Source organism: Anser brachyrhynchus (genome assembly GCF_964034855.1).
Source record: "Anser brachyrhynchus genome assembly, chromosome: 2".
In the NCBI taxonomy this organism is placed as follows: Eukaryota; Metazoa; Chordata; class Aves; order Anseriformes; family Anatidae; genus Anser; species Anser brachyrhynchus.
In genome coordinates, this window is record NC_137695.1 from 9,237,094 (window position 1) to 9,265,019 (window position 27,926).

The window sequence follows — 27,926 nt, forward strand, 5'->3', positions numbered from 1 at the left end:
TTTTTACAGAAAATAGGGATGAAAGGACCAGAGAAATAATTTGTTCCGCCTTGAAGGGGGGTGAACTTCATAGCACTCCTGATGGATCTGTCCAACCTTTTTTTTCTGAGGCCTCATTTATGGAGATTTCTTGGGCCATCTACTTCAGTGGATAATGTGTATGGTTAGGAGATTTTTCTTAGTGACCAAGCCATGTTTTTTGCTGCAATTTGAATTTATGACTATTAGCATTTTACCTCAAGAGACATGGGGAAAAAATATTTCTCTCTTTGTGGCTGTTTCTCATTTTGAAGATCTCCTAACTGTTTTTGAGCAGTCATACCCATCACTACCTGTGGATAGGTCAGGTTTTCTGACACCTTGGCTGTCGTGGTGGTCTCCTTTGGGCTTTGCAACCAGTCCGTTGGCAAATAGTTCCAGTACGAAGTGCAGCTGAATTCCCAAAGTCAGTATATTAGGAGTGTCTTTAGTCCCGGAAGAACAGGTTTGTACCAAACACGACCTTAAATATCTGAAGGTTTTATGGAGTGGGTGCTGAACATACTTTTCATTTTGTTTGAGGTTCTTTGGGAAACAGTAATAAAGTCTTAAAATCTCTGTATCTTACAGTCATCTTATGTTGTTGTTGGATGATTTTTCTCTAGCCAGAAAATGCTCTGCCATGGTTAAAGTGATATATGTCTGTCCCAAAGGCCTGAAAATGCTGATTTCTTACGCTGCAACAAGAACACACCAATCTTTGTCTCTGTGGAAAGCCGCACAATGAGCTTGTTTCATATATCTGTAAACTACATAAAAATCTCAGTGTTCCCTATCGGATTAAAAGCGACATTATCTTATTAGTGATCTTAATGATGAAAACCTGAGATGCTTCATCTGAAAAGCTTGAAGAAAGTATTGGCAAGTCTTGTTTGAAAAGTCTGTTACAAAATTGTCCTTGGATTGTAAAAAGAAAAATGGGAATGGAAGATAGACAACTTCATTCTTATTTCAAGTAACTGAGAAGTGAAATAGATCAATGTGGAGTTCTAAATATGGACAAAGACACTGATTTAGGTGATTCTTGTTTAATAATGTAACCGTTATCAACCACCTTCACTTAATGTTTGTACCTGTGTTTGCATGCATGTGTATGTTTCAAGTTCAATTAAAAATATTTGACTTGAAAGCTCTATAGCGCCTTTCCTCTAAATATGTCAGGAATTACAAACATCAAGATTTTTTATGTTTGCATTACAAGTTCTGGAGAGAGCTCTGCCCTTCCTACCAGCTGTGAGAAACAGAACACAGGAACTGGCACCGCACACAGTGCAATTAATTTTTAAGAAACTAGAGAATGGCAATGCAGTTCATTCGCATCCCACTATTTGAAGGAGCTGTGGATAATGTCCATATTGGAAGCAGACAGAAGGAGCTGTAGAAGCCATCATGTCTGAATGTCCAGATAGCACTTAGAGTGTGTCAGAATGGGCATGACCTCTGCAGCAGTACTAATTCAAGTGTCATTGAAAAAGGACTCTGCCTGCCGCAGCCTGCGAGATAGCTCTCTAGAAATATTTCACAAACGGACATGGATTTCTTATTTCCACCTCCAAATATCAGGGGGGAAAAAAAGGAAGTCAGGTAGTATTCCTGTTATGAAAAAGGCATAGTATTTTTATGAAATACTTCAAAACAGACAAACTGTCCTCCTAGACCTTCAATGAGGATGGTCCCTACAGAGACAGAATACTTATTGGCTCGGGGGCAGTTCTTTACTTAGAAGCAAGTCCCTGTGCTGTTTGGGATATTCTCAGTTACTGGGCAAGTGAAATGTAAGGGCACGTGTGGACACACTCAGCAACTAGAGGGACTTGAGGTGACAGCCAAACCAGATGCAGGCAGAACTTTTTATGGATTTGTAATAAAATCCGCAAAAGGGGGAAAGATACCTAACTGAATTGAATTTAGCTTTGCTGTGGTTAACTTGGAACCGAAGTGCAATAAAATATTTCCTATTGAAGGCTGGAGAACAAGTTTGTCCTTTTCCTCAGGAGACTTTTAAATTGTATGTTGAAGAAGAGCGGCGTCCTCCTGAATACCCTGAAAGCAAGGCATTTGGTATTGCTTGCCACTGTTGTTAAGTCTCAAAGGAGAGTTTTTCTGCCACTGTAAGTGTTATAGTGTGAAATTCGTATTGATACGATGTTGGTGTTATGGAGTGTCTCCTTTCCTGACGGGAAATGACTAAAGGCAACTGGTAACACCGTTGAACTACATAACAAAGAGCTAGCTTTCAAATGAAAATTACTTGAATGCAATCTATGAATTTGGTGGGGAGAAATGCAGATTTGTCCGGTTTAATAGTTCAAGAAGTAACAAATGTCTTTTAAATGGCATTTCAGGTTTGACAGTTTGGAATAGACCTTTAATACAGAGACGGCTCTGAGTCGGGAGGATCCTGATGCTGTTGGTGGTTGGAGATGGAGGGAATGTAGAGTTTGTCCCTGCCAAGACTGAAGGAAGCCTAGGGCAACACGCAGGGAGGATTGCCATTAGGTTTAAGCTTCAGGGAGCATGAAGTAGGGAACCTAGAAAGGAACCTGGAAATGAGGGAAGCTCCCTTTGTACTGATTTCTGATAGCCAGTGCTGGTGTTCTCTAACATACTTGGTGTCCAGCTCGAAAGTGCTCATTGAGGAGCTATGGGCAGCTTTGGAATCGCTGGTATTTTCAAACAGAAGTGGTTTCTCTTGGTAATTTCTCTGCCTGTTCAGTTTTCAGTGTAATAGTGTGGACACGAATACTGACAACTGCATAGGGGCACAGGAAGCTTAGTTCAAAAACATATTTTTGATATCTACATTATGGTGCTATATTTTGTGGACGGAAATGTAAAAATGAAGGTGGTGCTTAGGGTAAAATACATGACCAGCCCAGAATCCTAGAATGGCTTGGGTTGGAAGGGACCTTATGAACTCCAACCCCACTGCCATGGGCAGGGATGCCACGCTCTAGACCAGGTTGCCCAGGGCCTCGTCCAGCTTGGTCTTGAACACCTCCAGGGACGGGGCATCCACGACCTCTATTGTCTTTGCTGCAGCTTTGGAACAGCATTTATATTTTTGTAATGGGCTGGAGGATGTTTGTACTAGAAAAACACATCGTGATTCAGCATCTTATCAGTTGCGTTTCTGTTACCGCTGGTGAAACCAGTGTAGCACAGCTGGGTTTCTCTGCCTTTTGGCCAGTCCTCCTCCATATCTTAGTTCTCTCAGACACAGGAGGAAATACTTAAAGGTAAGAAGTCTGTTAGTACATGGGATTAAATGGAATTAGCTGCTTTTTTTTTTTTTTGAGGCGTTTTCTTCTGCTGTTCTGACTCTCCATACACCATTAGGCACCATTAGAAGAGAAGATTGTCATCAAATCATGGTTCACTGAAGCAGCTTAACGGTGTCTCGTTCATTTTTTTGATGGGAGGGGAACTGAACCACTTCTGGATTTTATTTACTGCTTAGTCTGAGTGCTGTTGTTTGAGGTAAGTTTGCCTCGTGCCAAAGTTTTTGGCCGGGAAAAATAAACCACAGCTCACTGGTCAGCACCAAAAGTGACATTTTTCTGGTGTGAATGGGGAGGCTTTGGTAGCTCTGCCAGTTCTGTAGGCTGATGCAGGTACTCGTATGTCAAAACCATACCATTAGTGTGTCTTAAATCAGTCATTAATAATGAGTCTGTTAATTGAGGAGCATATTGCAGCCTGGCTGGAGAGCAGGAGGGTGTTTTTTTTTTAGTACTGCAGATCTTGAATTAAAAAAAAAAACAAACTTTAAAAGCCTTCTAAGACCTTTCAGTGAAGAGTTTCCAGGTGTTTCTTATTGGCATTTGACAGGCAAAATAGATTTTTTAGCTGTTCAGAAACAGTGCGTGTTCATGTTACTGGTTTGTGGGGTATTTGACAAATGGTTAGGCTTTATGGTCCCCGTTCCCCGGTCTTGTCAATTGGCAGTATCACAGTGGTAAAATATTTGGAACACTAGTTGAAGAGAAACAGCTAATTATTAGGAATTTCCCTTTAATATACGTTTCTGATTATTGTAATTAGAAATTATTCACATATATTTCATGGTAGTCTTTTTTGCTTTCCGTGGTTTTTAGCTGTACTACTTTTATCTGTTACGTGGTGATCGCAGCTGTCTGTGTAGATGTCTATTTGACGATAATCAATTGTAGTACAGTAAAAAAAAAAAAAGTTTATGTATGAAAATCTATATAGCTGATGAAAGAAAACAATAATTTGTTCTTGTCCTTGAAGTGAAGATGAGTTTAGTAACCTAGTCGGTGCTTTTTCCTCTTAACTACTGCGATACTGTAGAAGTACTCATTTCTAGAAATATTGACTCAAACTGGTAGCAGATGAGGGGTTTTTCATAGAGGAAATCAATTACAAGACATTTCTGGATTGAGATTTTCCTGCAAGATTCATGCCTTCATCGTGTTACAGAGAATGTGATTTATAGTACGTCTGGGAAAAGATGAAAATATTTTCCTTCTCTGGGTTATTTTTACACAAATCACCCGGAGTTTATTTCCTTTAAGTGCTTTATCCGGCATGCACATCCCTTTTCCTATTGGGTGATTTTTTGAATTAGCTTTATAAAGATTACACGGATAGACACGGCATTGTCGTAGTTAATAGAAACCTGTGCAGTGAGGTCTATGGGCTGCAAGATCCCTAACAGTGCCGATGACAGTGAAGTATGGCCTTATCGAGAGGAGAATTCATAAGAGGCTGCCCTGGGACACCGCACCACTGTCCTTCTGTGTATCCTGACAATGTTATCTGTCCTCTCAGTACGGAGTATCAAATGTCTGTCACGAGTACAGAAATTAATTTAATGTCACCTGAAGACATGCAATTAATCTTTTCGAGGTTTTCATAATACCTTTACAGAAAGAGTTGCCAGTTTGGCGGATTTGGATTTTGGGGTTTAGCAGAAGATAAGGAAAATTAATTTTTCATCAGGGTTAATACAAGCTAGCAGGGCCACAAAGGCTGAGAAAAATGGTTTGGGAATTTGTCAAGTGTTGTCACTCTAGAATAATGCTGCTTAATGTCTGATAGGTGTAATCAAGAGTTGAGATTTCTATAGAGGGGGATTAATCAATTTGCTCACTACAGAATGCAGGTTGGTGATACCATTCCTTCGTGGGGTTTAAGAATGAAAATAAGATTTGATCTGTCAAATTGCAGGAAGCTCTGACACTATCAATAGGCAGTTTTATCAGTACATTTTAAGGCGTTTGTTATAAATAAATTTGTCCTGCTAATGTTGGTGGCAAATAAACTTCGTCTTCATTACAAAACTGTCATAATGATTATGATGGAGTGCAGGGCTTCAGCTTGCTAAATTCGGGCAGGATCAGAAAATTCTGGGGTTAGGATTCGTGATCTCATATTTGGCAGAATGGTCTTTATGTTTCTGAATGCACAGCGCTGACAAGCGAGAGAGAGAGAGTGTCAATATTGGAAAGCAGCCCCGATTACTATCGGGGAACTGGTTCTAAAATTCATGTCCTTCAAATGGCATAACTTCTCTTTTTCGTTAGTTTGCAGTTTCATCAAATGGCGCAGAATGGCAATCACGGTAAAGTTTGAAAAATGTTCACTGTATAGATCAAATACTTTCATCTAGATCTTTTGAATAGTGTTTAATTATATGCGGTATTTGAAATTAACTTGTAGTTTTGGCACTGCTAGCAATCTTGTGGTATTTTCAATTTGAAAGACAGCTTTTGTGATTTCCCCTGAACAGTACTCCCCTCCCTTACTAAAGGTATTTCTATTACTCCTGAATTAGGCTGGTAACTATGAAGTTTCATTCAGGAGAACTCTTTCCTAGCTTCATGTTAATTTAGGAAGGTAGACCTTTTACAGAAGTTGGGAATTCAGAGCTTGCAGGTCAAAATGGTTTGTAATGCAGGAATTAAGCAGTAGGCAATAACTGAAAAACATCTTCCCTTTATTGGTTTGCAGACACAGGATGAAATTCACCTATCTGTAGAGGACTTCAGAGGACATTTGCATTATAAAATCAGAAATTGTAACAATGGGTCTCAGGTCTTAGCATAGGACTGTGGTAGGCTGAGGATTGTTCTACCTTGTTTCAGCACTTCCAGTGCATCAGGTTGTATGAAGCAGGCCATGATGATGAATAGGTTCATTGCTGAAGGATTTAGGGTTGCCCAGTACATCCCAAAAGGGTAGAGAAAAAAAAAAAAAAGAAAGAAAAATGTGCTTTATCAAGACTTAAAATTCTATTTCTACATGTTTAAGTCTGGGGGGAAGAGGGGATGTAAGCTAATGAAAAATTATCATTAGATAAATCATTTTCCTAAGAAAAAGTGGATTTCAAATGAGGTAGGAGTGGGATGTTTGAAGCAGAGGAGACGCTGGCAGTTCAGTTCCTATCACTTAGATGTCATACTGGGTAGCTTCTGCACTACCAGTTTGCTCTGCTTGCCTCCCTACCTGTAGCTTTGCCATGTGTTTAATTAGCCTAATGGGTGCCGGCCTGGTGTTTGCCTCAGGAGCGAAAGTCGGGAGTGAACGTACAAACAGCGTTATTTACAGTCGTGCATCTCTTCCTCTCAGGTGTTAATATTCTCATATGGACGTGTGGCCCGTAAGCAACGTTGTGAGGTTTTGTAGCTTTAAGACCAGGCATTAAAGCTCTTTATGCTTTATTTTTGCTTGAGACTTAGTTCTTTATTTGCATTCCTGAAGAAGCCAGCAATTACCTTGCATGTAAGAAGTTTAAAGGATGATATTGATGGTGAGAGCCATGTTCTAATTTGCCACTAAATAGCACTATGCAGATTGAGTTCCTTTTGGCTCCAGCAGTGCTGGTCCTTGCACTGACATGTCTTTGGCACCAATTCTTTTTTCAGCTGGTTAAAATTTGTTACCTGAGACTTGGTTGTTTTGCTTGTTAAGTGCATATTGACCTAGGAGCTGTGCTTGTTTTTCATTTCCTTAAGAAAAACACCAACGTTGCCTTCAGTTGAAGGCAGGACTAGCTGTACAGTGCTGCAAAGTCTTGCTGACGGTCCGTGAGCAGGGGGCCCTCTGTCCTTGCCAGCACCGGTCATCTCCAGTGGCAGGAGGCGTTCAGAGAGGCATTACAGAGTTTTGATCCAGTTGTCCTGTTTTCCTTTCTTGTTACAGGAGCCAGCTCCTCCATTTCTTACCTCGTGGACTTCCTTTGCTGTTCTGTACAGGTTATCATATTTCTAAAATGTATTAACTCATAAAAAGTCCAGGGATGCTTCCACCTTTTCAGACTAGATCAGCATCCCAGGGAATTGTCAGGAACCTCATGCTAGTGCTTGAAATCCACAGACTGAGTCTCAACCCACTATAGACCCCAGCAGGGAAAATGTCCCATTAGATTTTCCATGAATTTGAACCAATATTGCGTGTTTGCATTTGGCTCTGTTCGAGTTTTGTGTGATTGTGTGTTTCCTGCATTAATTTTTACAGTTTTATTTGTTGATAATTGGGCCTGCAAGTCAAATACTGCGCGGCTGTTGACTGTCCTCACCTCTTACGGCAAATGATTATTTGCTTCTGAAGTTTCAGTAATGAGCATGTGCAATGTTTTGTACTTGAGGGCCTCGCTCTCATGCTCTTTGTATGGGCTGGAATCGTTTTTTGGTTTAGAAACAAATGCTTGCAAATACTTACGGCTGTTTTTCACAGCAGGCATGTTGCATAGTTCAGATTTTAACTCCCCATTCTTCCATTTAAATTCCTCCTAGGAGTTTTTGTTCGTTTTTGTTTCATAATCTTCCAGCTGCTGTAAGGTTGAATAAAGGAAATTATCTGACCAGAGCATAAGGCTTATGCTGATGCTCATGGTGGAATTAATACTAAAATGGAGAGGATTTAATATTGGGTTCTTGCTAAGGTTTTGTTTGTGTGCATATGTTTGTTTGCTTGTTTTTGTGTTTTTTTTTTCCAGAAGAGGAGAGCTGCTGCTTTTTTTTTTTTTTTTCGTTTTGAGCAGCAGTTGAAGAGAAAACTTTAATATTTCTTTCTGGTTACTGAGCTCAAAGGTTTATGTACGAAATTTTCTGTGAAGCCTCATTCAGCATGGAGCCGTTCAGTTTAGCACAGAAAAAGAGAATTTGTTTAGAAGTAGAAAAAACAGATGCAGTTTTCTCTTGCTTTCTCACTGTGGGTACTGTGGCAGAAAGCCCTTAAGTAGGAAGAGCTTCAAGGTTTTCCCTGTGACAGATTGTGCTTTTGAAATGTAGATGGTGCAAGGCAGTGATGAAGCCAATTTTTTTTTGGGGGGGGGGGGGTTAACTTGTCTGGGATTTAAGTAGTTGAGTTCTTGAGAAGTTGTTGCCTGCATCTACTTGATAAAACAGAGTGTGGTTTAGGGATTTGAACTGTGCACTAGTGAACTTGAAAACGTGAGAATATCATAGATACTGCCTGTACTGGACTACTTTTCTTCAAATAATAGCGAAGAGGTTTAGTAACAAGCAGTCTTCAGTAGGTGTTCCTTTTGCTTTTGTGTAATCTTGGTAGGGGTGTAATGATTTGTTTTCTCAATCGAGATAATCTCACTCTTGGACCGTAAACATGTTCCTTCTGCAGCCTTGTGTTTTGTCGTCTTGCCCCCAAGAAACGTGCCAGTTAATATGAACCTCTCTGGTTAGCGACATCTGGTATGGATGCAGAAGGACTTTTGACTTGTCAATATTTAAGCAAAAGGAAATAAACTACATAAATAGAGATGCTTTCATAATTATTACTTCTTACTCAGACACACCTTCTCTTCGAGGGCTTTTGCAAGGTTACCTGAGGTTTGTCATGGGCTTAAATAAAGCCTGCAGTCCTGTCTTTGTTTATTCAGCCTGACTCTCAGGTGTTGCACTGGTGTGACTGGGGATTAATGACCCTCTTCCACTGCCTGGCTCCCCAGTGGCAGTAGGTGCTGGGGGGCTTCCCTCTGGTCCTGCAGCTGTGCGGTCAGGTCACTGGTGGGTGCCCAGGCAGTGAGCATCGGTATTTTTTGAGCATGTAAAAAAAAAAAAAAGAACAAACAATGTTGACTAATATTAGCAGATTGGAGTTGTAAAGTTGGAGTCCAGCTAATAATATAAATTTTGCTGTCAAAACCATGCAGAAAGCATGCGATGATTTGAAGCAATTTATAGATGCTGGTTTTCAGTATCTGATCTGGAAAGCTAGACACAAATTTGAGAATCTCTCCTGTGTTTGAACAAAGCCAAACTGCTTGGGTAGAGGCAGTGGAAGTGAATCACTCATCCATCTCCTAGTGCCTTCACCTCACATTTATGCTGTGTGCTCAGTGAGAGATGTAGTGGAAAGAGTTAGGGGTCATTGGATCACAGAGGGCATTGTTTATTTGTGCTTTTGAGTATAAATATTTACAATAAGAGCATTATAAACTAAACCAAACAAACAAAAAAAAACCTTGGGGAAGAACTGTTCTAACTGTTCCAAACATGGACGGTGCTTGGGGATAAAGATAGCTTAAAAGGTTGTTGGTATGGAAGCAGGCAGCGTAAATATGCACTTCAAAAGAAATACTAATTTCTAATTAAAGAGAGATTCAACTTTGAAAGACGAGCAGAGTACTTGTGTGGTTCTTCCAGCCTTCACAGTTCTCTGTAAGGTGTACGTCTCTACGGGGGAAAAAAAAAATCCACCACCACCAAAAAGCAATAAACATAGTTCATGTGTAACTCTGGAAGGAAGAATAATTTGGAAAGAAGTGATTTGGATTTGATCACCTCGCTGATATGGATTTGAAAAGATGTTACTGAACATAGTAATTGATAATCAAGTTCAAACAAAATAAGCTGGACTTAGATACTGTGGGTTTGTTTTAGACTAAAGCGTAATTTCCAGGCTGAGCCCTTACACACTTCTGTAACAGCCACTGGTTTGTTTTAATAGGCAAATCGATGAGTGCTTGCTGTGCTCTAACCGAGCTGGATGTCACAGGAGGTTTCTCAGGGCGAGTGTTTGCACTGCGTAGACATTGAGCCGCGTGTTGTGTTGTTGATTTCAGCAGGGGGGAGAGGATGCTGGCTTTTTTCACCCAGAGGGCCAGCCCCAGCGGCCTCAACAACCTCTGGAGCCGAAACAGCAGCCAGTGCGGAAGGTCACATTGACAAAGGGAATGCAACAGCAGCAGCACCAACAGCAGCAGCAGGCACAGATCCATTCACCAGCTCCTCAAGGAGTCAAAAACATCCAGGGAATCCATCAACCTAAAAAGGTGATTTTTAGATGCATATCGCTGCTAGAAGTTTCACTGTCTAGCTGTGTTGCTATATTAATAACTAGCATTCTGTTTGTCAATTACTAGCACAGGGCTGCATGACCCAGGAGATGCATAATTGCATATAAAGCATTTAATCTATAGAGGCCTGTTTGTATCCAGCACAGAGTGGTCATGCCTGCAAGTTGTTTCATCTGATGACTTTCTGGCCAGCACAGTATTCCTGATGGGAAATGCGTGCGTCTCAAGATAGCTACTAGAGGAACGGCATCCAACGTGCTTTCTGGCTTAAAACCCAAGAGTTATTCTGAAGTTGTGCTTAAGCTTGTATTCAGGCTGTTTCCTGCACACGTAGGAGCACGCAGCAGCTGTTTCAGGATGCTCTTTGGTTGGTTCTCAAAGTTGGTGTTGCTCTGAACAGTCGGTGAGCTCAGAATGAGGCTTTCTCACTGATCATTCACTGGGAGGAGGCAGGGAAAGCGTTCAGGTTGCACTGGTGTGTGCTTTCTGTTCATCTTCAAACTGAGATGCTCCCTGAAAATAACTGGGATTTTGGCTTTTAAGTTAATGGTTGGTTGTGAACTGTTAGCAGTAACCTTCCAGCTTCATGGCAAGCTAAGATCTCCTTGCTGGTGCAGATAGGAAAAGGCTTCCCAAGTAGGAATCCTACTGAAGAAGAGAAAGTGTTGAGTGTTATCTCAATGTTAAGTGTCAATTGTTCAATGTTTGTTACTGTTTCATTGTTGATTTTGCTCTCCCCAACTGTTCAAACTTTAATTTACAAGAATGACTACGTATTGCCTGCACCGAAGAGTATTGTGGTTCCAGATCCTACAGGATTTGGGGGAAAGGAACTTTAAGACAATTTTTTTCCACTATACATAAATACTCCATCCTGATAACAGGCTAATGGTTGCAAGCAGCAGCGACTGGAGGCACTTGGAGCAGTTTGCTGATCGTGTGCATACATCAAATTTATCTGTGGGTTAAGAAGAAAAAAGGGAAAGATCACTTTGGATTTTTTTTAACCAGCCTCAAAATGTGGGAGCTAAATACATGCCTGATAATGTGATCAGTGTTGAAAACTAGGTTATACATTTCGATCTGGGACCTTCCATTGCTTGGCTGATCTGTGCTAAGGCTGAGGCTTTAGCCTCAATACCATGTCTAACTTGCTGTCCCTTTAAAATAGGTTTATATAAGCAGTATAGAGATATGTTAATGTGTGGCCTTTCAAATAAGCTAACAGCAACAAGCTGTTTTAAATCAACATGTACTTTAATCAAATCTTTAAGTAAATTGCTAACTTTTGTATCATCTGTCAAATGCAGTTAGCAGAAACACTAGGTAAGTAAATCAAAATACTGTTACTTTTGTTGTTGGCAGGTCATTATGCATGGGAGAGGCAGAGGAGTAGCAGGCCAGATGGGCCGAGGACGCTTGATGCCAAATAAACAGAACCTGCGAGTGGTGGAGTGCAAACCTCAGCCCTGTATTGTGTCAGTTGAAGGGCTTTCTTCATCAACTACTGATGTCCAACTGAAAAACCTGCTGATGTCAGTGGGACCCATTCAGGTAGGTCAACCTTGGTTTATAATTTTTGTGCCAAAAGTCTTTCATTCCGGAAAGCTCAATTAATTCCCTGACACTAAATACAATGTGTGTTTATTGGTAATTTATGTTTGAAGGCACCCCCACCCACACGCACCACACCTGATAGCAAAGACAAGCACGATTACATTGCGGCACAGGAGATGCAGTAGAATTTTGCTAACTGTCACATTTGTGCTGCAGAAGAGCCTCCTTCATTTTGGAGTTCTTGTACGATCTCTATTACTTCCATATAGAATACAAGCACGTCCATTCTGTGAGGTTTTGTTAAAGCCGAATTATCATATCAAAGCAAATGTGTTTTTGTTGCTGTTTTTATTGTTGGCTTGCACCTACACTCTTTTTTTGATTCCTGTCATTGCTGTCCTGGGGTATTTAATGAACAGTATTCATTTGAGGTTTTATACCATGTAGCACTATCTGCTTTTTCAAATGAAAACATATTCTGCTTTGAAGGATTTTTAATTTATTTTCTAGAAGGTTCTCTTTAGGAGGGGCCTGTGAGCAAGGTTATGACATATGTGCTGGTATATCTGCTGCAAACCTTCTGTTCTAAAACTGCCTCCTGGAATTGGTGTATCAGTTAAACTGGCTTTAAGCAAAACAGGAGGCTTTCAAAGCACCAAAAGGCTTAGGAGGCCATGTCTGAATTATTGTTAGTACATTTGAAAGTATCAGTCAACGGATAATGAAACATACAGATTATGATGATTTTTTTCCTTGAATTTTTCAGTTTGGGGCGCTGATTTTGACAGGATCAACATTTTCAGACAAATGCAATGCATTAATTGGAGCTATTTTGTGGCTTGGAGACTTGTTTATGAATAGGATTATCTCTATTGTAGAACACAGTGCTTTCCTAAAGATGTGCGCTCTGCCTCACTTTTTCCCAATTTAATAAATGGAATAATGCTGAATTATTTATGTCGTCAATTCAGAGAGGTTTAATTTGTTTGTGAAGGCAAAAATACTCTCACAAAATACTTTGTCCCTTCGTGTTCTGTAGTACTCGAGGAAATTATTCATGCAGTTCCAGAGCACATTTAGGCAGTGTTTACTTGTTAAATCTTGCATGAGAATATTAGGAGGAGATTAATAGAAATCCTGCTAGGAAATATTCATGATTGAGAGAAGTTACTGAGAATGTGCTAAAAAATTTATTCAGTACTTGCTGTTTCTTAGCAGACTCCAAACGGTAGTATCTTAATGTAGCGTCACAGACCAGTTTAGAAAGTATGCTTATAGGAAGAAACTTGTGACTAATTTTCCAGTGGGATTTGATATATGCCTGTCCCTTGTGTTCTTGCAGCTCAACAGTGTCAGCTGTACCCTTGGAAAGTTGTAAATCATCTGCTTTCACCTCACCAGCTATCTAGAAGTAGTACTTGAAAGAGATGGTTGAATTTAGCTAATGATGCAGAAGGCTTTTGTGCTAATTTTACCCTTGAATTTCAAATCGGGCTTGTAGAAGGCTAGAAATTTCTTGGCTTGTTTGAGACTAAACAATGTTTCGGAAGTGTGGATAGTGGCATGTACAGGGGAGAAGTAGTCTGCTTATAATGGTCTTTTATACATCATTTTCTCATTCTTCCTTTAAAACGCACTTCACGTAAGTAATTTGCAATGAGGAGTACAGAAGTGAGCCACTGGAAGAGATCTGAGTAGTGAAAGGAAGGGTTCCTTGCCAGGTGGGTTTGGCAGATTTTATGCATCAGGTAATGGTAATGACCTGAGCAGAGAGCAACTTTGGTAGTGCAGTTCTGATCTTTTAAGATGAAATAAAAGTGTTGAAACTTGATGAACTGAAAAAGGAGGAATGCAGAAAGAAAAAAAAGTTCTCTTACTTCCAAGAAAAGGGCAGAGTCAGAAGTTCTAGCTGCTTTTTCAAAAATGACTTTAAGAAAGCTCAGGTTTTTAGCTTACTCAGGCGGAAGTCCAGAAGCAGTAGGAGAACAGAAAGATGCATTGGGGATAAAGGAGGTTACACTTTTTCTGGATGCAAAAGGTTTGGATTTTTACTTTTGCCTTTTTCTTGTGTCATTGAGGTATCATTACCTTGCACAAAACTGTCTTGAAGGGAAGTTCAAAAATTCCTTCAATTCATGATGTTCAGTGCTCCTAGCTTTGCAATCAGTTTGCATTGAGGTGATGGTTCTGTAAGTTGTAATGTGGGAACAGCTGGGCACTCAAAGGATGAAGGAGATTTTTTTACAGTCGAGAAGTGGGAAGTCCACAATTTTTCCTTTCCATCCCCTAGAAATGGAGAAAATTGTCTTTTCCTTGTATGAACTTCGAAAAGTATACTCTGTTGACTATCACTGTAGACTCCTTACTTCTAATCCTTGATTCATTAAAGCTCCTTTGTTACTAGAACAAGAGAAAAAAACACTATTAAGATTCTCAAGATACTGAAGAAAATTTTCCAGGCTTCCGGAACAGCCCATTAGTCACAGCTGCATCTTCCAACTCAAGCATGATTAAATTACCAGGAAAACCACTTCCTTTCAGCATATGGCTTGCTGTTGTCCTCCTTCTGGATAAGATATAGATACAAATAACGTCCATGAAGTAAAATCTGAGTGATAAATGTAAAATAATTATATACTATAAATAAAATCATGCATTCCAAAATGCATTTGAAAGTACGGGAGCTTTCTGAGCACACCATTGAAATACAGCCTCCTGGGGACTGCACTGGAGCAGTGACATTCAGTACACATCTGTCCAGAACCACTTCCTGAAGGAGATTACTAATAATCATAGAATATCCCAAGCTGGGGGGGACCCACAGGGATCATTGTATCCAACTCCTGCCTCCACACAGAACCAGCCCAAAACCAGCCCCTGTGTCTGAGGGTGTTGTCCACACGCTCCTTGAACTCCTGCAGCTCGGTGCCATGACCACTGCCCTGGGCAGCCTGTCCCAGTGCCCGACCACCTCTGGGTGCAGAACCTTTCCCTAACCCCCAGCCTGACCCTCCCCTGTCCCAGCTCCATGCCGTTCCCTCGGGTCCTGTCGCTGTCCCCAGAGAGCAGAGCTCAGCGCCTGCCCCTCCGCTCCCCTCATGAGGGAGCTGCAGGCCGCCATGAGGCCTCCCCTCGGCCTGCTCTGCTCTGGGCTGAGCAAACCCAGGGACCTCAGCTGCTCCTCACACATCTTCCCCTCTAGACCCTTCACTGTCTTTATAGCCCTCCTTTGGACACTCTAATAATTTTGTCTTTCATAATAAGTTACAAAAGTCATTAAAAACTTAGCTCTTTTTTTTGTGTGCTCTTGAATCTGGGTTTAATGTTCATGCTGTCTTGTACTGTCTGCAGAGGTTTGTGTGCAGCTAAGTTATCACCACCTTTATACATTTTCTTAAGGTTGGTGGCAGGTATAGAGGATTGTTTTCTAGGTCTTCAGGTGCTGTGACTACTGCGTGATCATCCTGTGGAGTTGTTCCATAATTGTCTTAAACCATATTTTAGATGTTTCCAAACATAAAATAACAGTGCAAATTCCCAGTGTTGCTTTAAAAAGATTTAAGGTTGTGAATTCTGATGTTAAAAAAGGAGAGGGGCAGGGAGCCACTGTTATATATTAGAGGTGATTAAAATGCTGCAACTGTATTTTGAGTGCATTTATGAATATGAGTTATACTCTGAGAAGAGTCGTTCCCTTTCCAGTCTCGGAAAGGGAAAGCAATCGCCTTGTCGATGTGCTTCTCTTTGCTTTCTTAGAGTGATGGTGCTACCTAGTGCCGACTTAGGGTAAAGACAGTGTCTGCACTAACACTATACCTAAAGTTGATGATTTTATTTTTAGCGTAAAGGCTTATCAGTGGAAATGACAAGCACATGTAGATGAGCACGCCCAGAACAAGAGCGCTCTTCCAGGATCAGCAGGGTTCTTCTCCGTGTGACATGGCACACGGGGTGCGCAGCGCCGGTTTGGTGACCTGTTTGTTCTTCCTGCCTGTAAAAACATTTTCAGCTCTCGCAGCTGAGAGTCTCTCCATTGACTGTGGAAGAAAGCATGGTCAGTCCTGCCCTGTCCTTGGGCTGGGGGAGAGGAGAGCAACTCTATAATGAGCCTGTCCAGTTCAGCTGTGCTAAGGAGCAGTGTGTGAGCTAGAGAAGCTCATCTCAACGATAGGAAATTATCCCTTTTTCTCATCTCATCTTGCATATGGAAGCTGAAAGTTGAGCACTTTTAAAGCATAAAAGCCGGAAGGAAGGGCAGGAGGGGCGAAGTCATATGCAAAAGCTGAGGGTACAATAAATACATTCTGTTCCAGCCTCTGTGCCTGTCAGCAGTGGCTATGAAGTGTCACCTACAGAAAAGATGCTTCAGGTGTCAGGGAACTGTGAGAACAATAAAAATGTATCTCCATGTATCGATGGGATGGAAGAACAAATACAATCTGATCTTTCTTTTTAGAAAGTACCTGCCGTACTGCTCTTCATACTGCTGGAGAGCAGGTTGAGTCACACACTAGTAATGTCATTGTTTATGACAATTTACAGTTTGTTATTGCACAGACCCTTTTTAGCAGCTGCATATGGACTGTCACCCTCTAATCCTAAATTCACCAATGAACTGAACGTACAGCCTATTATTTAGGAAGGAGGAAACTTTTATTTCCCATGTGTCTACTATAATTGAAATGAGTGCTTGCTCCAGTCTCACACCTTGCCTGCTTGGTTTCCGTCTCTCAGTACTCTCATTACCTCCCTTTTAACTTCCTCCTCTCTGTGTAACCTCTGAGAGCTTTGGTGTCAAAGATACTTGGTTTCTGCAAGAGATCTCTTGCTTTCTACTCTTGGTTGTCCTGTTGCTTGTGTGAAGGTAGTGTTTTTGAGTGAAGCTTAACTAGATATTGTGCTGCTGTTATCATACAGGTTATTTCAACATTATTTTTTTATTGATATTGGAAAAATGTAGATGTAAGGACAAAGCATGCGTAAAGGACAAATTTGAGCCCAGTGTAGGTCTCAGTGCCTGCAGAGGGAATGGTCTTTTTACGATGTTCATTCTTTAGTCACTGGTAATAGTTCAGTTGCAGAAAATGTCAGACCTTCTGATTTTTTTTAAAGATGTTGAATTTAATAGTGTTTTAAAACAGTTGTAGGCTAGCTCTTAACCAAAAGCATGGGTGTTCATGAAATCCTGTTGTGTTTTTTTTTTTTGCAACTGTTGCATTTTCCATTCTACAAAAGGTACAAATCTTCTCATGGCAGCACCTAAAGAAGCAGAAAAAGGAAATAAGATCAGTATGAGCCCTATGCTTCCAAAATCACCTTCGTATAAAATACTTCTCCCCAGCATAAAACAATTCTTTTTTTTTTTTTTTTTTAATGCTGAGACTGTATCAGGATGTAATCTCTCTTCTGTTACCCCAGAGTCGATTGGGAAAATGCATAGAATACCTCTGATCTCCAGGAAGAACTGTATGGTAGATCTGTATGCCCTAATCTGTAAAGTAACAAGTCAATGAAATCCCCTGGAAGTTATTGCATTGTCAATCCTTTACACCTGAGCGGGTCCGGGAAGGGGTTTTCATCCTCTGGTGAACGTCTTGACTAGGTCAACTTAAAGAGGAAATGTGAATGAAGTTGTTTTTTCAGAGCTGTGACGGTTGGAAGGATTGTGATATTTCAGTTTAGGAATTGCTGATAGAAGGAGATTCTTGTGGAGTGCAGTGTGGCAGAAATCTTCTGTTGAGGAAACTTCAGTGTCCCTGCATTATATGAGAAGTCAAGTAACTCTTGGTAGAACGAGCGCATCTCCAAAAGCAATGCTGGGTGCTTGGTCCTTACCCAGCCTCCCTTGACTCTCCTTTGGCATCCTACAAAATCAGTACCTACTGGAATAATACTAAATTCAGATCAAATTCATAGGGAGGCATGATATTTTGTCAAAGATAGACTCGTTTTTATTGTTGTAATGGAGACCATAAAGCTAAGGATCATTTTATGCTATTTATTCTTTGAAAATGGGAGAACAGATGTCACTGGTAGCATATGAAGGCCTGCCTGTCTGATGCTCTCGGCTTCTTTTTGATACTACCTCAGCTCTAAAACCAAGCTCTAAAACCATTTTTCTTCCATAAATGTCATTCATCTGTGGTACTTGTGTAGTGTCTGAACATTATTGAAAGAAGCATTTAATATAGATTTGAATGTGTCTAAGCAACATACAGTTATGCATTTATTAGCACGTTACTCACAATTTAGAGTATAAACCAAAACTCATGTAGAGTTTCTAAGAAGAAAAAGTCTTACCACTAATAGCATGCAACACATTTATTTTATGGCAGCCTGGTATCAGCCATAGCGCTACCTGTTACGGACTTGAACCTGGAGTAAGTCACTGGCATAGTTGTGATCACTGTGATGTTTTTGGAAATGTGGTGTTCCTGGAGGGCTAGCACTTCTTACAAAGGACTGGTATTTTCGCAGAGACTTGCAGTTGGTCCAGCTGATTAAATGTAACAGCCTTCTAGGAGGTTATTTTGAAATGACCTTGTGGTGAATGTGCAAGCACTTGGACTATACTGAGAACGTTACAGATGCTAGAATACTGAATTTTATCACTGAAAATAATGACTGCCCAATTATTTTAAAAACGTGACAAAAATAGGGGTCTTAAAATAGCAAGGTAGTGTGATTAAGTTATGCAGAATTAATTAATTTTGTGTGTAATTTCCTAGCATGTAGGAAAAACTGGTAAAGTACATAAGATAATGCCTTGAAAAAAATGTTGAGATGATAAAATTCCACAGGTTGCATGCCCAATCTGTTTCTGCAGAATATTGCTGTTAACATCACCTAAGTGCAGGATCAACTCTTAACTACATATCATCTGGAATTCAAGGAGACAGAAATAATCCAGTAGGATGAATATGCAGTTATTTTATTTCAGGTTTCCACTGAAGTGGAACACTTGTTTGTATTCCCAGCCGATAGCCCATCTGTTCAGGCTCAGGATAGCAGCAGGTCAGGACCTACACACTCCGGCAAAAATGTACTGACTTGTTCTGTGCCTGACAGTCAGCCTTGTTGTTCTCTTAACAGTGTAAGCATGAAGTTCAGGGTTTATACAGTAGCGCAGGTAAATGTATATTGTCTCAAAATAACAGTAGACATTTTCAAGAGACTTCTGATAGCAAGCTAAATGCTCATATTCACAAGTTATCAGTAATGATTTGTTTGAAAACGCAATGTAGATCATGTCTCGTGATATTGTGTTTGTCGGCAAAGGTATTTGTGGTGGCATTTCAGGCTATGGTGTTCATATAGTTAAAGTAAATTAGCTTAGTAATTGTCTTATTTCTTGTTAAAAACAGGACTGAAAACATTTTTTTTATATCTAAACAAGGCAAACATGATTCTGCACCATTTTCATGACCATGGTTTGAGTGTAGTGAAGGTTGAGAAATTGTATTAAAGCTGTTTAATTGGAACTTTTGGACAGTTCTCAGTTGGAGGAGTATCATTTGTGTAGCGTTTATCCTTTTGTTGTAAGGTCCTTAATTCTCTCTTGCTAAATCACAGGAGCACGTAACTGCAGTAGTTGAGAAGATTGATGCTAGAAGTGATTGTCCTACTGCTGGGCTCTTGAGAGTGAGTTACATGGAGTCTCTTCAGCAAAAGATCAGATGGATTGACTTATTGCAGCCAGTGGAGATCCAGTGTGGCATGCCGATCTATGCTGCGACGGTGGCTCCCATCTGGATGCATTAGCCAGATGACTGCGGGAAAATTTTGATTGTTAGAATTGATGTTGAGGCTTTGAAATATAAAATATTGTTGGGGAAACTGAATAAACTGAGAATTTTCAAGTAAGTTCAGACCGAGTATAAATGGTTGCTGCTTCCTTTGAAAATCATTCAAAAACATTTTACTTTGTTTCACCATATTGACAAATGAAATTGAATATTAAGGTGCTTTTCAATAGGCTTATCCAAGAATAGATGCTTTGTTGCCAAAACAACTGAGTATTAAAAATAAAATGTATATCAGAAATGTTCTGATTGCATTTTTTTGCTTTGGAAAATATGACAATAATACAACATAAAGATGAGCAGGCAGTGATATATCCAAACTAGTCAGTCAGTAAGCTTTATTAATTCGTGTGAAAGCACAAATATGTTGTCTACAGTAAGATTTAGATACTTTGCCTTTCTAATTTCACTAATAAGCCTGCACTACGCCAGAATGTCTTTCTTTAGTCAATCTTGTATGCTAATTACTGAGCGGCTTCTTAAAAATTTATCACTACAAGTGTATGAGCTGCAAAATCAAATTTTGCTTTTCTGCATCTCAAGCATACTGAAGTCGTAATTTATCAAGTATTGGAAAAAAAAAAAGCACAGTTTCTCTTTTATAAAACATCCTGTGATAGTTGGGAGAGACCTAACGTGAGTATCAGTTGTTAGCAGGAGAACTAAAGACAGCTCAGGAAAGGGGGGAGAGAAAGAGGTGACAGTAGGACTTGCAGGGTACTTGCTGTTGTCCAAATGCTCTCTGAAATATTTGTCCTTTCAGTGATTCAGATAGGTTTTTCTTATATTTCTTATAATTTAATATTATAAGAAATATTAATATTTAATATTTCTTACATTAATTGTTTCAGGTTCTTTGGGTTGTGACAAAGGAACCAGATTTACTTCTCTTGATTTTTTTAAAATCACATTTCTTCTTCTTAACTCTTACAAGTGTCTTTTTTTAAACATTTTACTTAATGGCTGTAATTAGTTTTTAGTCTTTAAAACTTATTCTTTAGTCTAGACTGAAAAAGTGGTATCAAGAGAATACAGTTCTGTAAGTTATAATAAAGGGACATCTGTATAGGAGAACACAAACATCAGTACCTCCCTCATCCAATCCAGCAGATTTATATACGTACAGGAGAACTGAGCTTTTTTCCAAGTTCATTCTTTGGTGCTTTGTGCAACTAGATAGTATTCATGTTGGTAAACTGTGCTTAACCTTGTAAAGATCTTTCTAATTAAAAAATAGACGTCTTCCTAGTTGTTTGTTGGTTTTGTGTTTTTTTTTTTTTAGATAAATCCTATTGCTGCTAGCTCAGAAAAGAACAAATTGTAGTTACTTAGCTAAATCTTTCCCTTATAGCAAGATTTCCAAAAACTGTACAGTGCAAATTAACCAGCTGGAACTTTTCTGCTGGTTACTTTGCTCACCCTTTTCTCAGTTATTTCAAATTTGAAGCTGATAATTTCCTCATCTTTTCCTCCGCTTTCACTTTAAAATTGTCGGAGTAATGGAAATATTAAACTTCTGTGATTTTCATAGTGAAAGGGAAGTTTCCTGTCAATTACAAGGTAGTGCAAGGTAGCCAGTGCCAAAATTAATGACTTCAAAATCCACAGATGGGTAAGCTACAGAAAGAGCCTAAAGCTGAATTGTCAGGCTTAAAAATGAAGAAATACGACTATCAGGTACCACAGCTCTTGTTAAATAAATGCGTTCTCAACTAGAGTCTTACCTGCTCCAAAAAAGATGTAAGTAGGCAATTTTAATAGCAAATTTCATCCTGACATTTGACATCTTGCTTAAAATGCTGCATGAGATTGAGCGAGCAGTACACGCAGTAGTTGGATAAAAACTCTGTCACTGAGACATCTCAAAGCATGTTACCCTTTAAAAATGCATTGAGTGTGGTTGTTTGTGGTTTCCCAAGGAATAGTTACTTGTCTAAAGATGTTTGGTATTTCTTCAATAGATGATAAGGAGTTTTTGCAGGTGAAATTTAAAATCTTGGAGACTGACCTAGAGAAGGCTAGAGTCACTGAAGAGTGTGGGGATGCTGCTAAGTGCAGGCGATACGCAGGAACAGAAAATTAAATTTATACTTGACCACCAGGAAATTATAAGGAAATCTGTAAAAACTTTTGAGGTGACTTAATATAAATTAAGCTCAGTACAAAATTGGATTGACTTTATGTAGAAACTTAGGCATAGAAAGCAGGAATGTTAATAATTTTGTATGCAAAGCCATGAGAATGATGGGGAGCTGGAAGCTGAATGAGGACAGTTGTCTTTAATGTTCTGCAGCATAGGCGATTAAACTTCAGAAACTTATCGTGAGATACTGGAATCACTGTGACATTGAGCTTCAAAATTATGATTGAAACTTTCAGAAGATGTGTTTTAACCTAGTTACTGTAAAATCCCTGTGGCCTGCGTTCAAACGGTGGCATCGCAGGATATTTCCTTGCTGAATGTTCTGTCATGAGGAGAATACCTCTTGCATGCTCTCACTGATTGTTGGTAGTGCACATATTTAATTTGTAAAACTTCATTTTCTTGTATTTCTGAAGTGTCTTTTTAGGAGAAAAAAAAAAGAATAAAAAGGCTGTTCTAACCCAAAGCATCAACTTTAACCTTAGTAAGGCTGGTAACTTCTCATCACTTGGTTTGTGAGACTGAGGGGAGGCCTCATGGCGGCCTGCAGCTCCCTCACGAGGGGAGCGGAGGGGCAGGCGCTGAGCTCTGCTCTCTGGGGACAGCGACAGGACCCGAGGGAACGGCATGGAGCTGGGACAGGGGAGGGTCAGGCTGGGGGTTAGGGAAAGGTTCTGCACCCAGAGGTGGTCGGGCACTGGGACAGGCTGCCCAGGGCAGTGGGCAGGAGTTCAAGGAGCGTTTGGACAGTGCTCTCAGACACAGGGTCTGGTTTTGGGGTGGTCCTTTGGGGACCCAGGAGTTGGATTCCATGACCCTGGTGGGTCCTTTCAACTCAGGATGTTCTTTGATTCTATGACTACAAAGACCACAGGACCACCTTGGCATTTCCTTCTGCGACAGGGAAGAGGGACATGAGTTTTCCAGCTCCCTGGCTGAGGCGTTTTCTAGTTCTGGAGGCCTCAATACTACATATGTTTTGTTGATTGTTACAGCATTGTGAAATACTGCTTTCTCAGTAAGAGAAGCATATATCTCATGGACTTTTGCAGGTAAATGTGTTGCATTGTTTCCCATTACTGGGACTTGGAAATTTAAATTTGTGTCCTAAATCATCTCATCAAGGTCACAGGATTATTAGTGTCTGTCAAAAGCTAGCCATTTGTATTGAAATAACGTGAGGATATACAATCTAGAGATCAAAACTTACAACTTTTTGCAACCACTTTTTTTCCCGTTTCTGCTCTGTTTTGACCCGTGAAATGCTGTGATCCATTAATGTAGGTTAGGTGAGCGAATCCAGGTGCTTGTGTGCAAAGTGAAACTGTGCCCATTTGAATGCTTCTCAGTCAGTTGGTGGAAGTCTGGCTGCAGGGTTTGGTTCATCTGTATGGATCAGATTGAAGAATTGTGGTCTTTGCTTAACCAGCGATAGTCAGGTTTTCCCTTTGGCACAGTTGCTTAATGCACCAGCTTTCAGCTAGGTCCCTGACCGCAATCTCAGAAGTCTGTTTCCATTCCATAAACACCAATAAGTGTTTCTGAGAAAAGAAATACAACAGAATTTCAACAGGTTTGATGCAAAATGAGTTTTCTTTTAAGCGGAATTTTAGTTGAGTAATAAAAATATGTTTTGACTTTTTGTCTCTACAGAGTTTACAGATGCTTCCTCAACAACGGAAAGCCATAGCAAAATTTAAGGAGCCAGCACATGCTTTAGCATTTCAACAGAAATTCCACAGGTAAGTAAGCACTGCTGCAACCTTTGGTTCACTCCCTCCCTTCAAAAGATGAAATTAGTCTCCTCTGATCAATGTTTCTCTTAATCCATTCAAGCATCTGTTTATTGGCGACCTTCATAGAACCTTCTTGTCTGATCTCTATCCCTAGAATAAGCTTGAGTACGAGTTTTACGTTTCTTTTAACAGGCACATGATAGATCTGTCCCACATAAATGTGGCACTGATAGTTGAGTGATGTCTGCTGAGAAATACATACACTAACAGAAGCCTATTGTGGAGCGACACGAGACACGGTGGCACAACCATCGGGTTCTGAAGCCTTTCAGCTTAACAGTCTTTAATTACCATGTTGAACTACAGAAAGCAGCGAGATGTCCTCAAGAAGAACTGAACTTGAGAGGGATCTGCAAAGGTGGAATTTCTGTTCAGTTTGTTCATGTTCTGTTGTAACCACATGGAACTACAGATTTTTTTCAAAATGCTTACAGTGCATGCAGACACTGTTCTTCAAGATACTACTGTGTGACCACAGTGACTTGACAGAGAACGTTTACACCGAAAGATCTAAAAACTTTCTTCATAGCAAAGAATATTTGATAATGGTTGCTCTTATCTTCAACGCAAGGTATTTGAATGAGAACTCACTTTTCTAAACAAAACACGTTAGTTACGTTGTATATCTGAGAGCATAGAAAGTATTCTTGCGTAGATTTAAACATGGTCTACTTCACTGAATAGCAGTAAGCTGAGAAGCTTCGGAGGTGACACTGGAAAACTGTAGTTTCTATCTTTGTAAATATGTTAAGTCTGTCTTTGCATTTTCTATTCCAACACAGACTTCCACCTTCTCCTTCCAACTCCACTTGTTCCATAAAACACTGTGTAGGAATAACATTGCTGTATTTTCCCTTGGATTTTAAAAACAAGGATCTTTGCCCTTCAGTAGCATCCTGGGGTAGTTAAATCCAAGTTGTAACTAAGTTGTTTTAAATGATGTTGCCAGATACAAGGAAAAAAAAGTATTTAGTGGCTCACTTAAAAAAAAGTTACACAGGAAGAGCGGTGCATTCCTAATAGTTCTTTTGGGCTAGTGTTTCATAATCGCCTTATGCTTTATTTTGATTAGTTTTTTTTTCCTTTGAGATTTACTTTGACTAATGCTGAACCATAAGAAACCCATAACTGAAAGGATTTAGTTTGATGTGTTGTTCCCAATACATACAGGACTATAAGGACGTTGTGAATCTGCTGGTGAACGTGGCAGTTCCCCAAAATTATGTGCAAACATTAAGGAGCTTATATTTTATTCAAAGTAAAATTCATAATATTTCCTTTTGGTTAGAACCATTTAGATGGTATTGCCAAAGGAACAATTTTTTTCAGTTACTTCTGAATAAACTTATTAAAATGTCATCTTTATATTGGATTGAAGTTTTTATGAACATTTCCTTAGTTTTTAGACTGTGAGCTTTTGCTTCATCCTTTATTTTAGGAATACTATTAAGCCTTCCACCTACTATTGAATGGGGGGACTTAAAGTTTGTAGATTTGTTACCTGAGCAACCACAGAAGAACACCATTGGTATGTAATGGAACAGCTGTGAATGGGGGCCAAAACAGAAGGATGAACTAAGCAAGTTTAAGTTTATAGTAGCATAGATTTTTTTTTAAAGGTTTAATGGTAACTAAGTCATAGAGACCCATCTGGCTTTCTTACAGAAAGATTGGTCCAGGCTTTCAATTAAGTAAAAGTTGCTTAACAAAATAATAATGATTAATAAATACTGTTGAGTCTTCTAGGTAAAACTGCTTTTGTTCACTGAAATAATACAGAGTAATGTGGTACTTTGAAAATAATTGCACTGGGAAAAAATTATAAAGAGTGCTGTAAGCCCATTTACAACAAACATAGTGACAAGATGCAATAACATCATGAGACTGTTAATGTGGAAGTGAGTTTTATACCTGTCTGTATAGTTCCCCATTTAAGCATATTTCTTAATTACATTCAGCACATACAGTGCTGTTAGTGCTTCAGATAGGCCTAAGCCCAGGACAAAGAACGAGTCTCAGGTAGGAAGTGCCCGGTGGAAGCTGACTCTGAAGACCAATGCCAGGTGATGGCGGTGACTGGCTCTGCCAAGGGCGGTGTAGTTCCTCACTTCCATGAGCACTAGGACTGCTGTGCTACCTCCTCAGGTTATGTCATTTTTATTTTTAAAATAAATTCTTATCTTTAAAATGAGTCATTAAACAGTTATTCACCCCACTGTTAGGAAGCAGCTTCTCTGTGCTGAGAAGGATGGGAAGACATCTAGGAATGGAGCACTAATAGTGTGTGTCTGGAAATCTGGGCTAGATGCGAGTGCCAGACAGGCCAGCAGCTGAGTTCAGCAGTAGGAACATCTGCAGTTGATCAGCTGTCCTGTCATAAGCATGTGTTATTGGGGTTAGAGGGTTTCTTGGAGCCTGAGAATATGGGTTTGATTCAAAAGTCAAAGAAGTTTGTAGAAACGCTCCTGCTTTGGGTTTTGAATCTATCCCAAAGAGGCTGAGGTTCAGCCAACTTAAACAAGTTTTAAGAATTTTTATTCAGTTGGGGTTTTTAAAAAAAAAAAAAAAATGTCAAAAATGGGTGGCTTTGAAACAAAGAAGTGAAATTGCCTCAGATCTATTTAAATGTAGGAGGCAACGTAAACAATGCCTGTTTAATGACTAGATGGATCCTCTTTAAAGGTGGTTGCAGTAGATTGTTGCTTGTGCATAGACAATGTACAGCGCATTGCTGGTTATTTTAGCTGCTTACTGCAGTAGCTGGGTATCAGAACCACGTGTAAGCGTACTATATGTATGTATGTCTATATGCATTTTATTATACACATACATACATACGCACACCCTGTATTGTCACCATATCTTTCTAATACCTTAAACTCAGTAGCAAAAGTAGCAATTAGGTGAGTCACTTGTGAAAATGCTTGTGTTTTTGTTAGTTCTCAAATTCTACCTTAAAACTGGATCTGTTGGCAATGATCAGTTTGAGTGATACATCTCTTCTAGTTCTATTTGTTGTCTCCTCCCCCCTCCCCCCCCCCAAAAAAAAAGGAAGTAGAGGTAAAGCTAGATGAACGTGTTATATCCATGTTCTCTTTCAGCACGTAGTTAAATCTGAACATCTTAACTATCTTGGAAGATCTGTTGCAACCATTATCTTGTTCTTTCTTGATCATGCATTCAAAATACAATGCAAAAAAAAAAAGAGCATTTAATGTAGTATGTAAATATTGAACTTTTAAAATTAAAATGTTACTCAAAGTGCTTACAGTCAAACACATCTTAGCTACTTGTTAGTTTTTTGTGTTGTCTTATCTAAGTTTAATGGATACAGTTCCATAAATGTTGATGTGTTTTTGTGTATATCTTCAAATTTTTATAAAGATGCTAGTAAGTCAATACATACATCCTGATCTGTGTATTATTTGTTCACAATTTTTATTAGCATAATTTTATAATGATTTTAATAGGCAACTCCAGTAGGTGATTATATTGAGCCATCTTTTTTTTTTTGGAATTATTTTGTTTTCATCTGTAGCACTGGAGAATTCACTTCATAACTAATCATATTTTGCTTTGACTGAAAGATTGGATTGGCCATATGATCTGTGGTATTTAAGTAAAATGTTCTACATAAAAAAAGGAAAGGTTTTTAAAAAGCTCAACGTTAAAGGGAAAACAGAGTACACTGTCAGACTAAGGCATGGGTTTCTAGGTCTGTTCGGTTCTGCTGTACAAGTACAGATAGGTCTGCTTTGTAATACTGTTCTCAAAAGTTTGGGCTATTTTCGTTTTACACATAATTCAAGTTGGTCTTGTAAAACTTGCTTTCATCACAGTGTTAGCAATTGATGTGGCACATAATGTACGATGAAACAATTTGGAGTGTTTGAAAAGCTCAGTACAATTGTTGCTAGGTAGGAGGAAGATGGGTCCGTAGCATTTTCACAGCTGAAGGAGCTGCCATGCAAATGTTTTTCCTCTAAGTAGTGGTAGGAGTAAATTTAGACAGGGTAATTGTTCTTGGTCCACCTATATATCACCAGTATGACTTCAAGAAGAATATTGGCATCCCATCTGTAAAGTATCTTCAAGATACGTAGCTTATTCCCCAGTTTAGTTCTGGAAATTAACTTCAGATTTCCAAATTTCTGTTTAAAAAATAAAAATAAGGCCACTGAAATGCCAGGTAGACTGAGCATTTTAGTTTTTTGGTGTTAGGTTTCCACTGCAAGTGTTTAGACAAGACTTTTTATAAAACTAGGTGATTTGAGAACATGTGCCTTGAGGGTCTTTGTAGTTTT

At 39.5% G+C, this 27,926-nt stretch overlaps 1 protein-coding gene across 6 annotated transcripts in view; it reads left to right on the forward strand.

The window, feature by feature from the left end:
- Nucleotides 1–27,027, forward strand: part of RBM33 (RNA binding motif protein 33) — a 99,270-nt gene extending 72,243 nt beyond the window's left edge. For 2 of the 6 annotated variants that reach the window (XM_080581457.1, XM_080581456.1), the window contains exons 16-18: nt 11,690–11,878; nt 23,480–23,568; nt 23,755–27,027. In XM_080581457.1, the coding sequence (XP_080437583.1) occupies nt 11,690–11,878; nt 23,480–23,568; nt 23,755–23,803 (327 nt within the window). In that variant the 3' untranslated portion in view covers nt 23,804–27,027. Of the gene's footprint in view, nt 1–644; nt 812–10,090; nt 10,301–11,689; nt 11,879–23,479; nt 23,569–23,754 lie in introns of those variants that run through there. The other 4 variants (XM_080581454.1, XM_080581455.1, XM_080581453.1 and 1 more) reach the window with 4 other exon arrangements.
- The last annotated feature ends 899 nt before the right edge of the window (nt 27,028–27,926 follow it).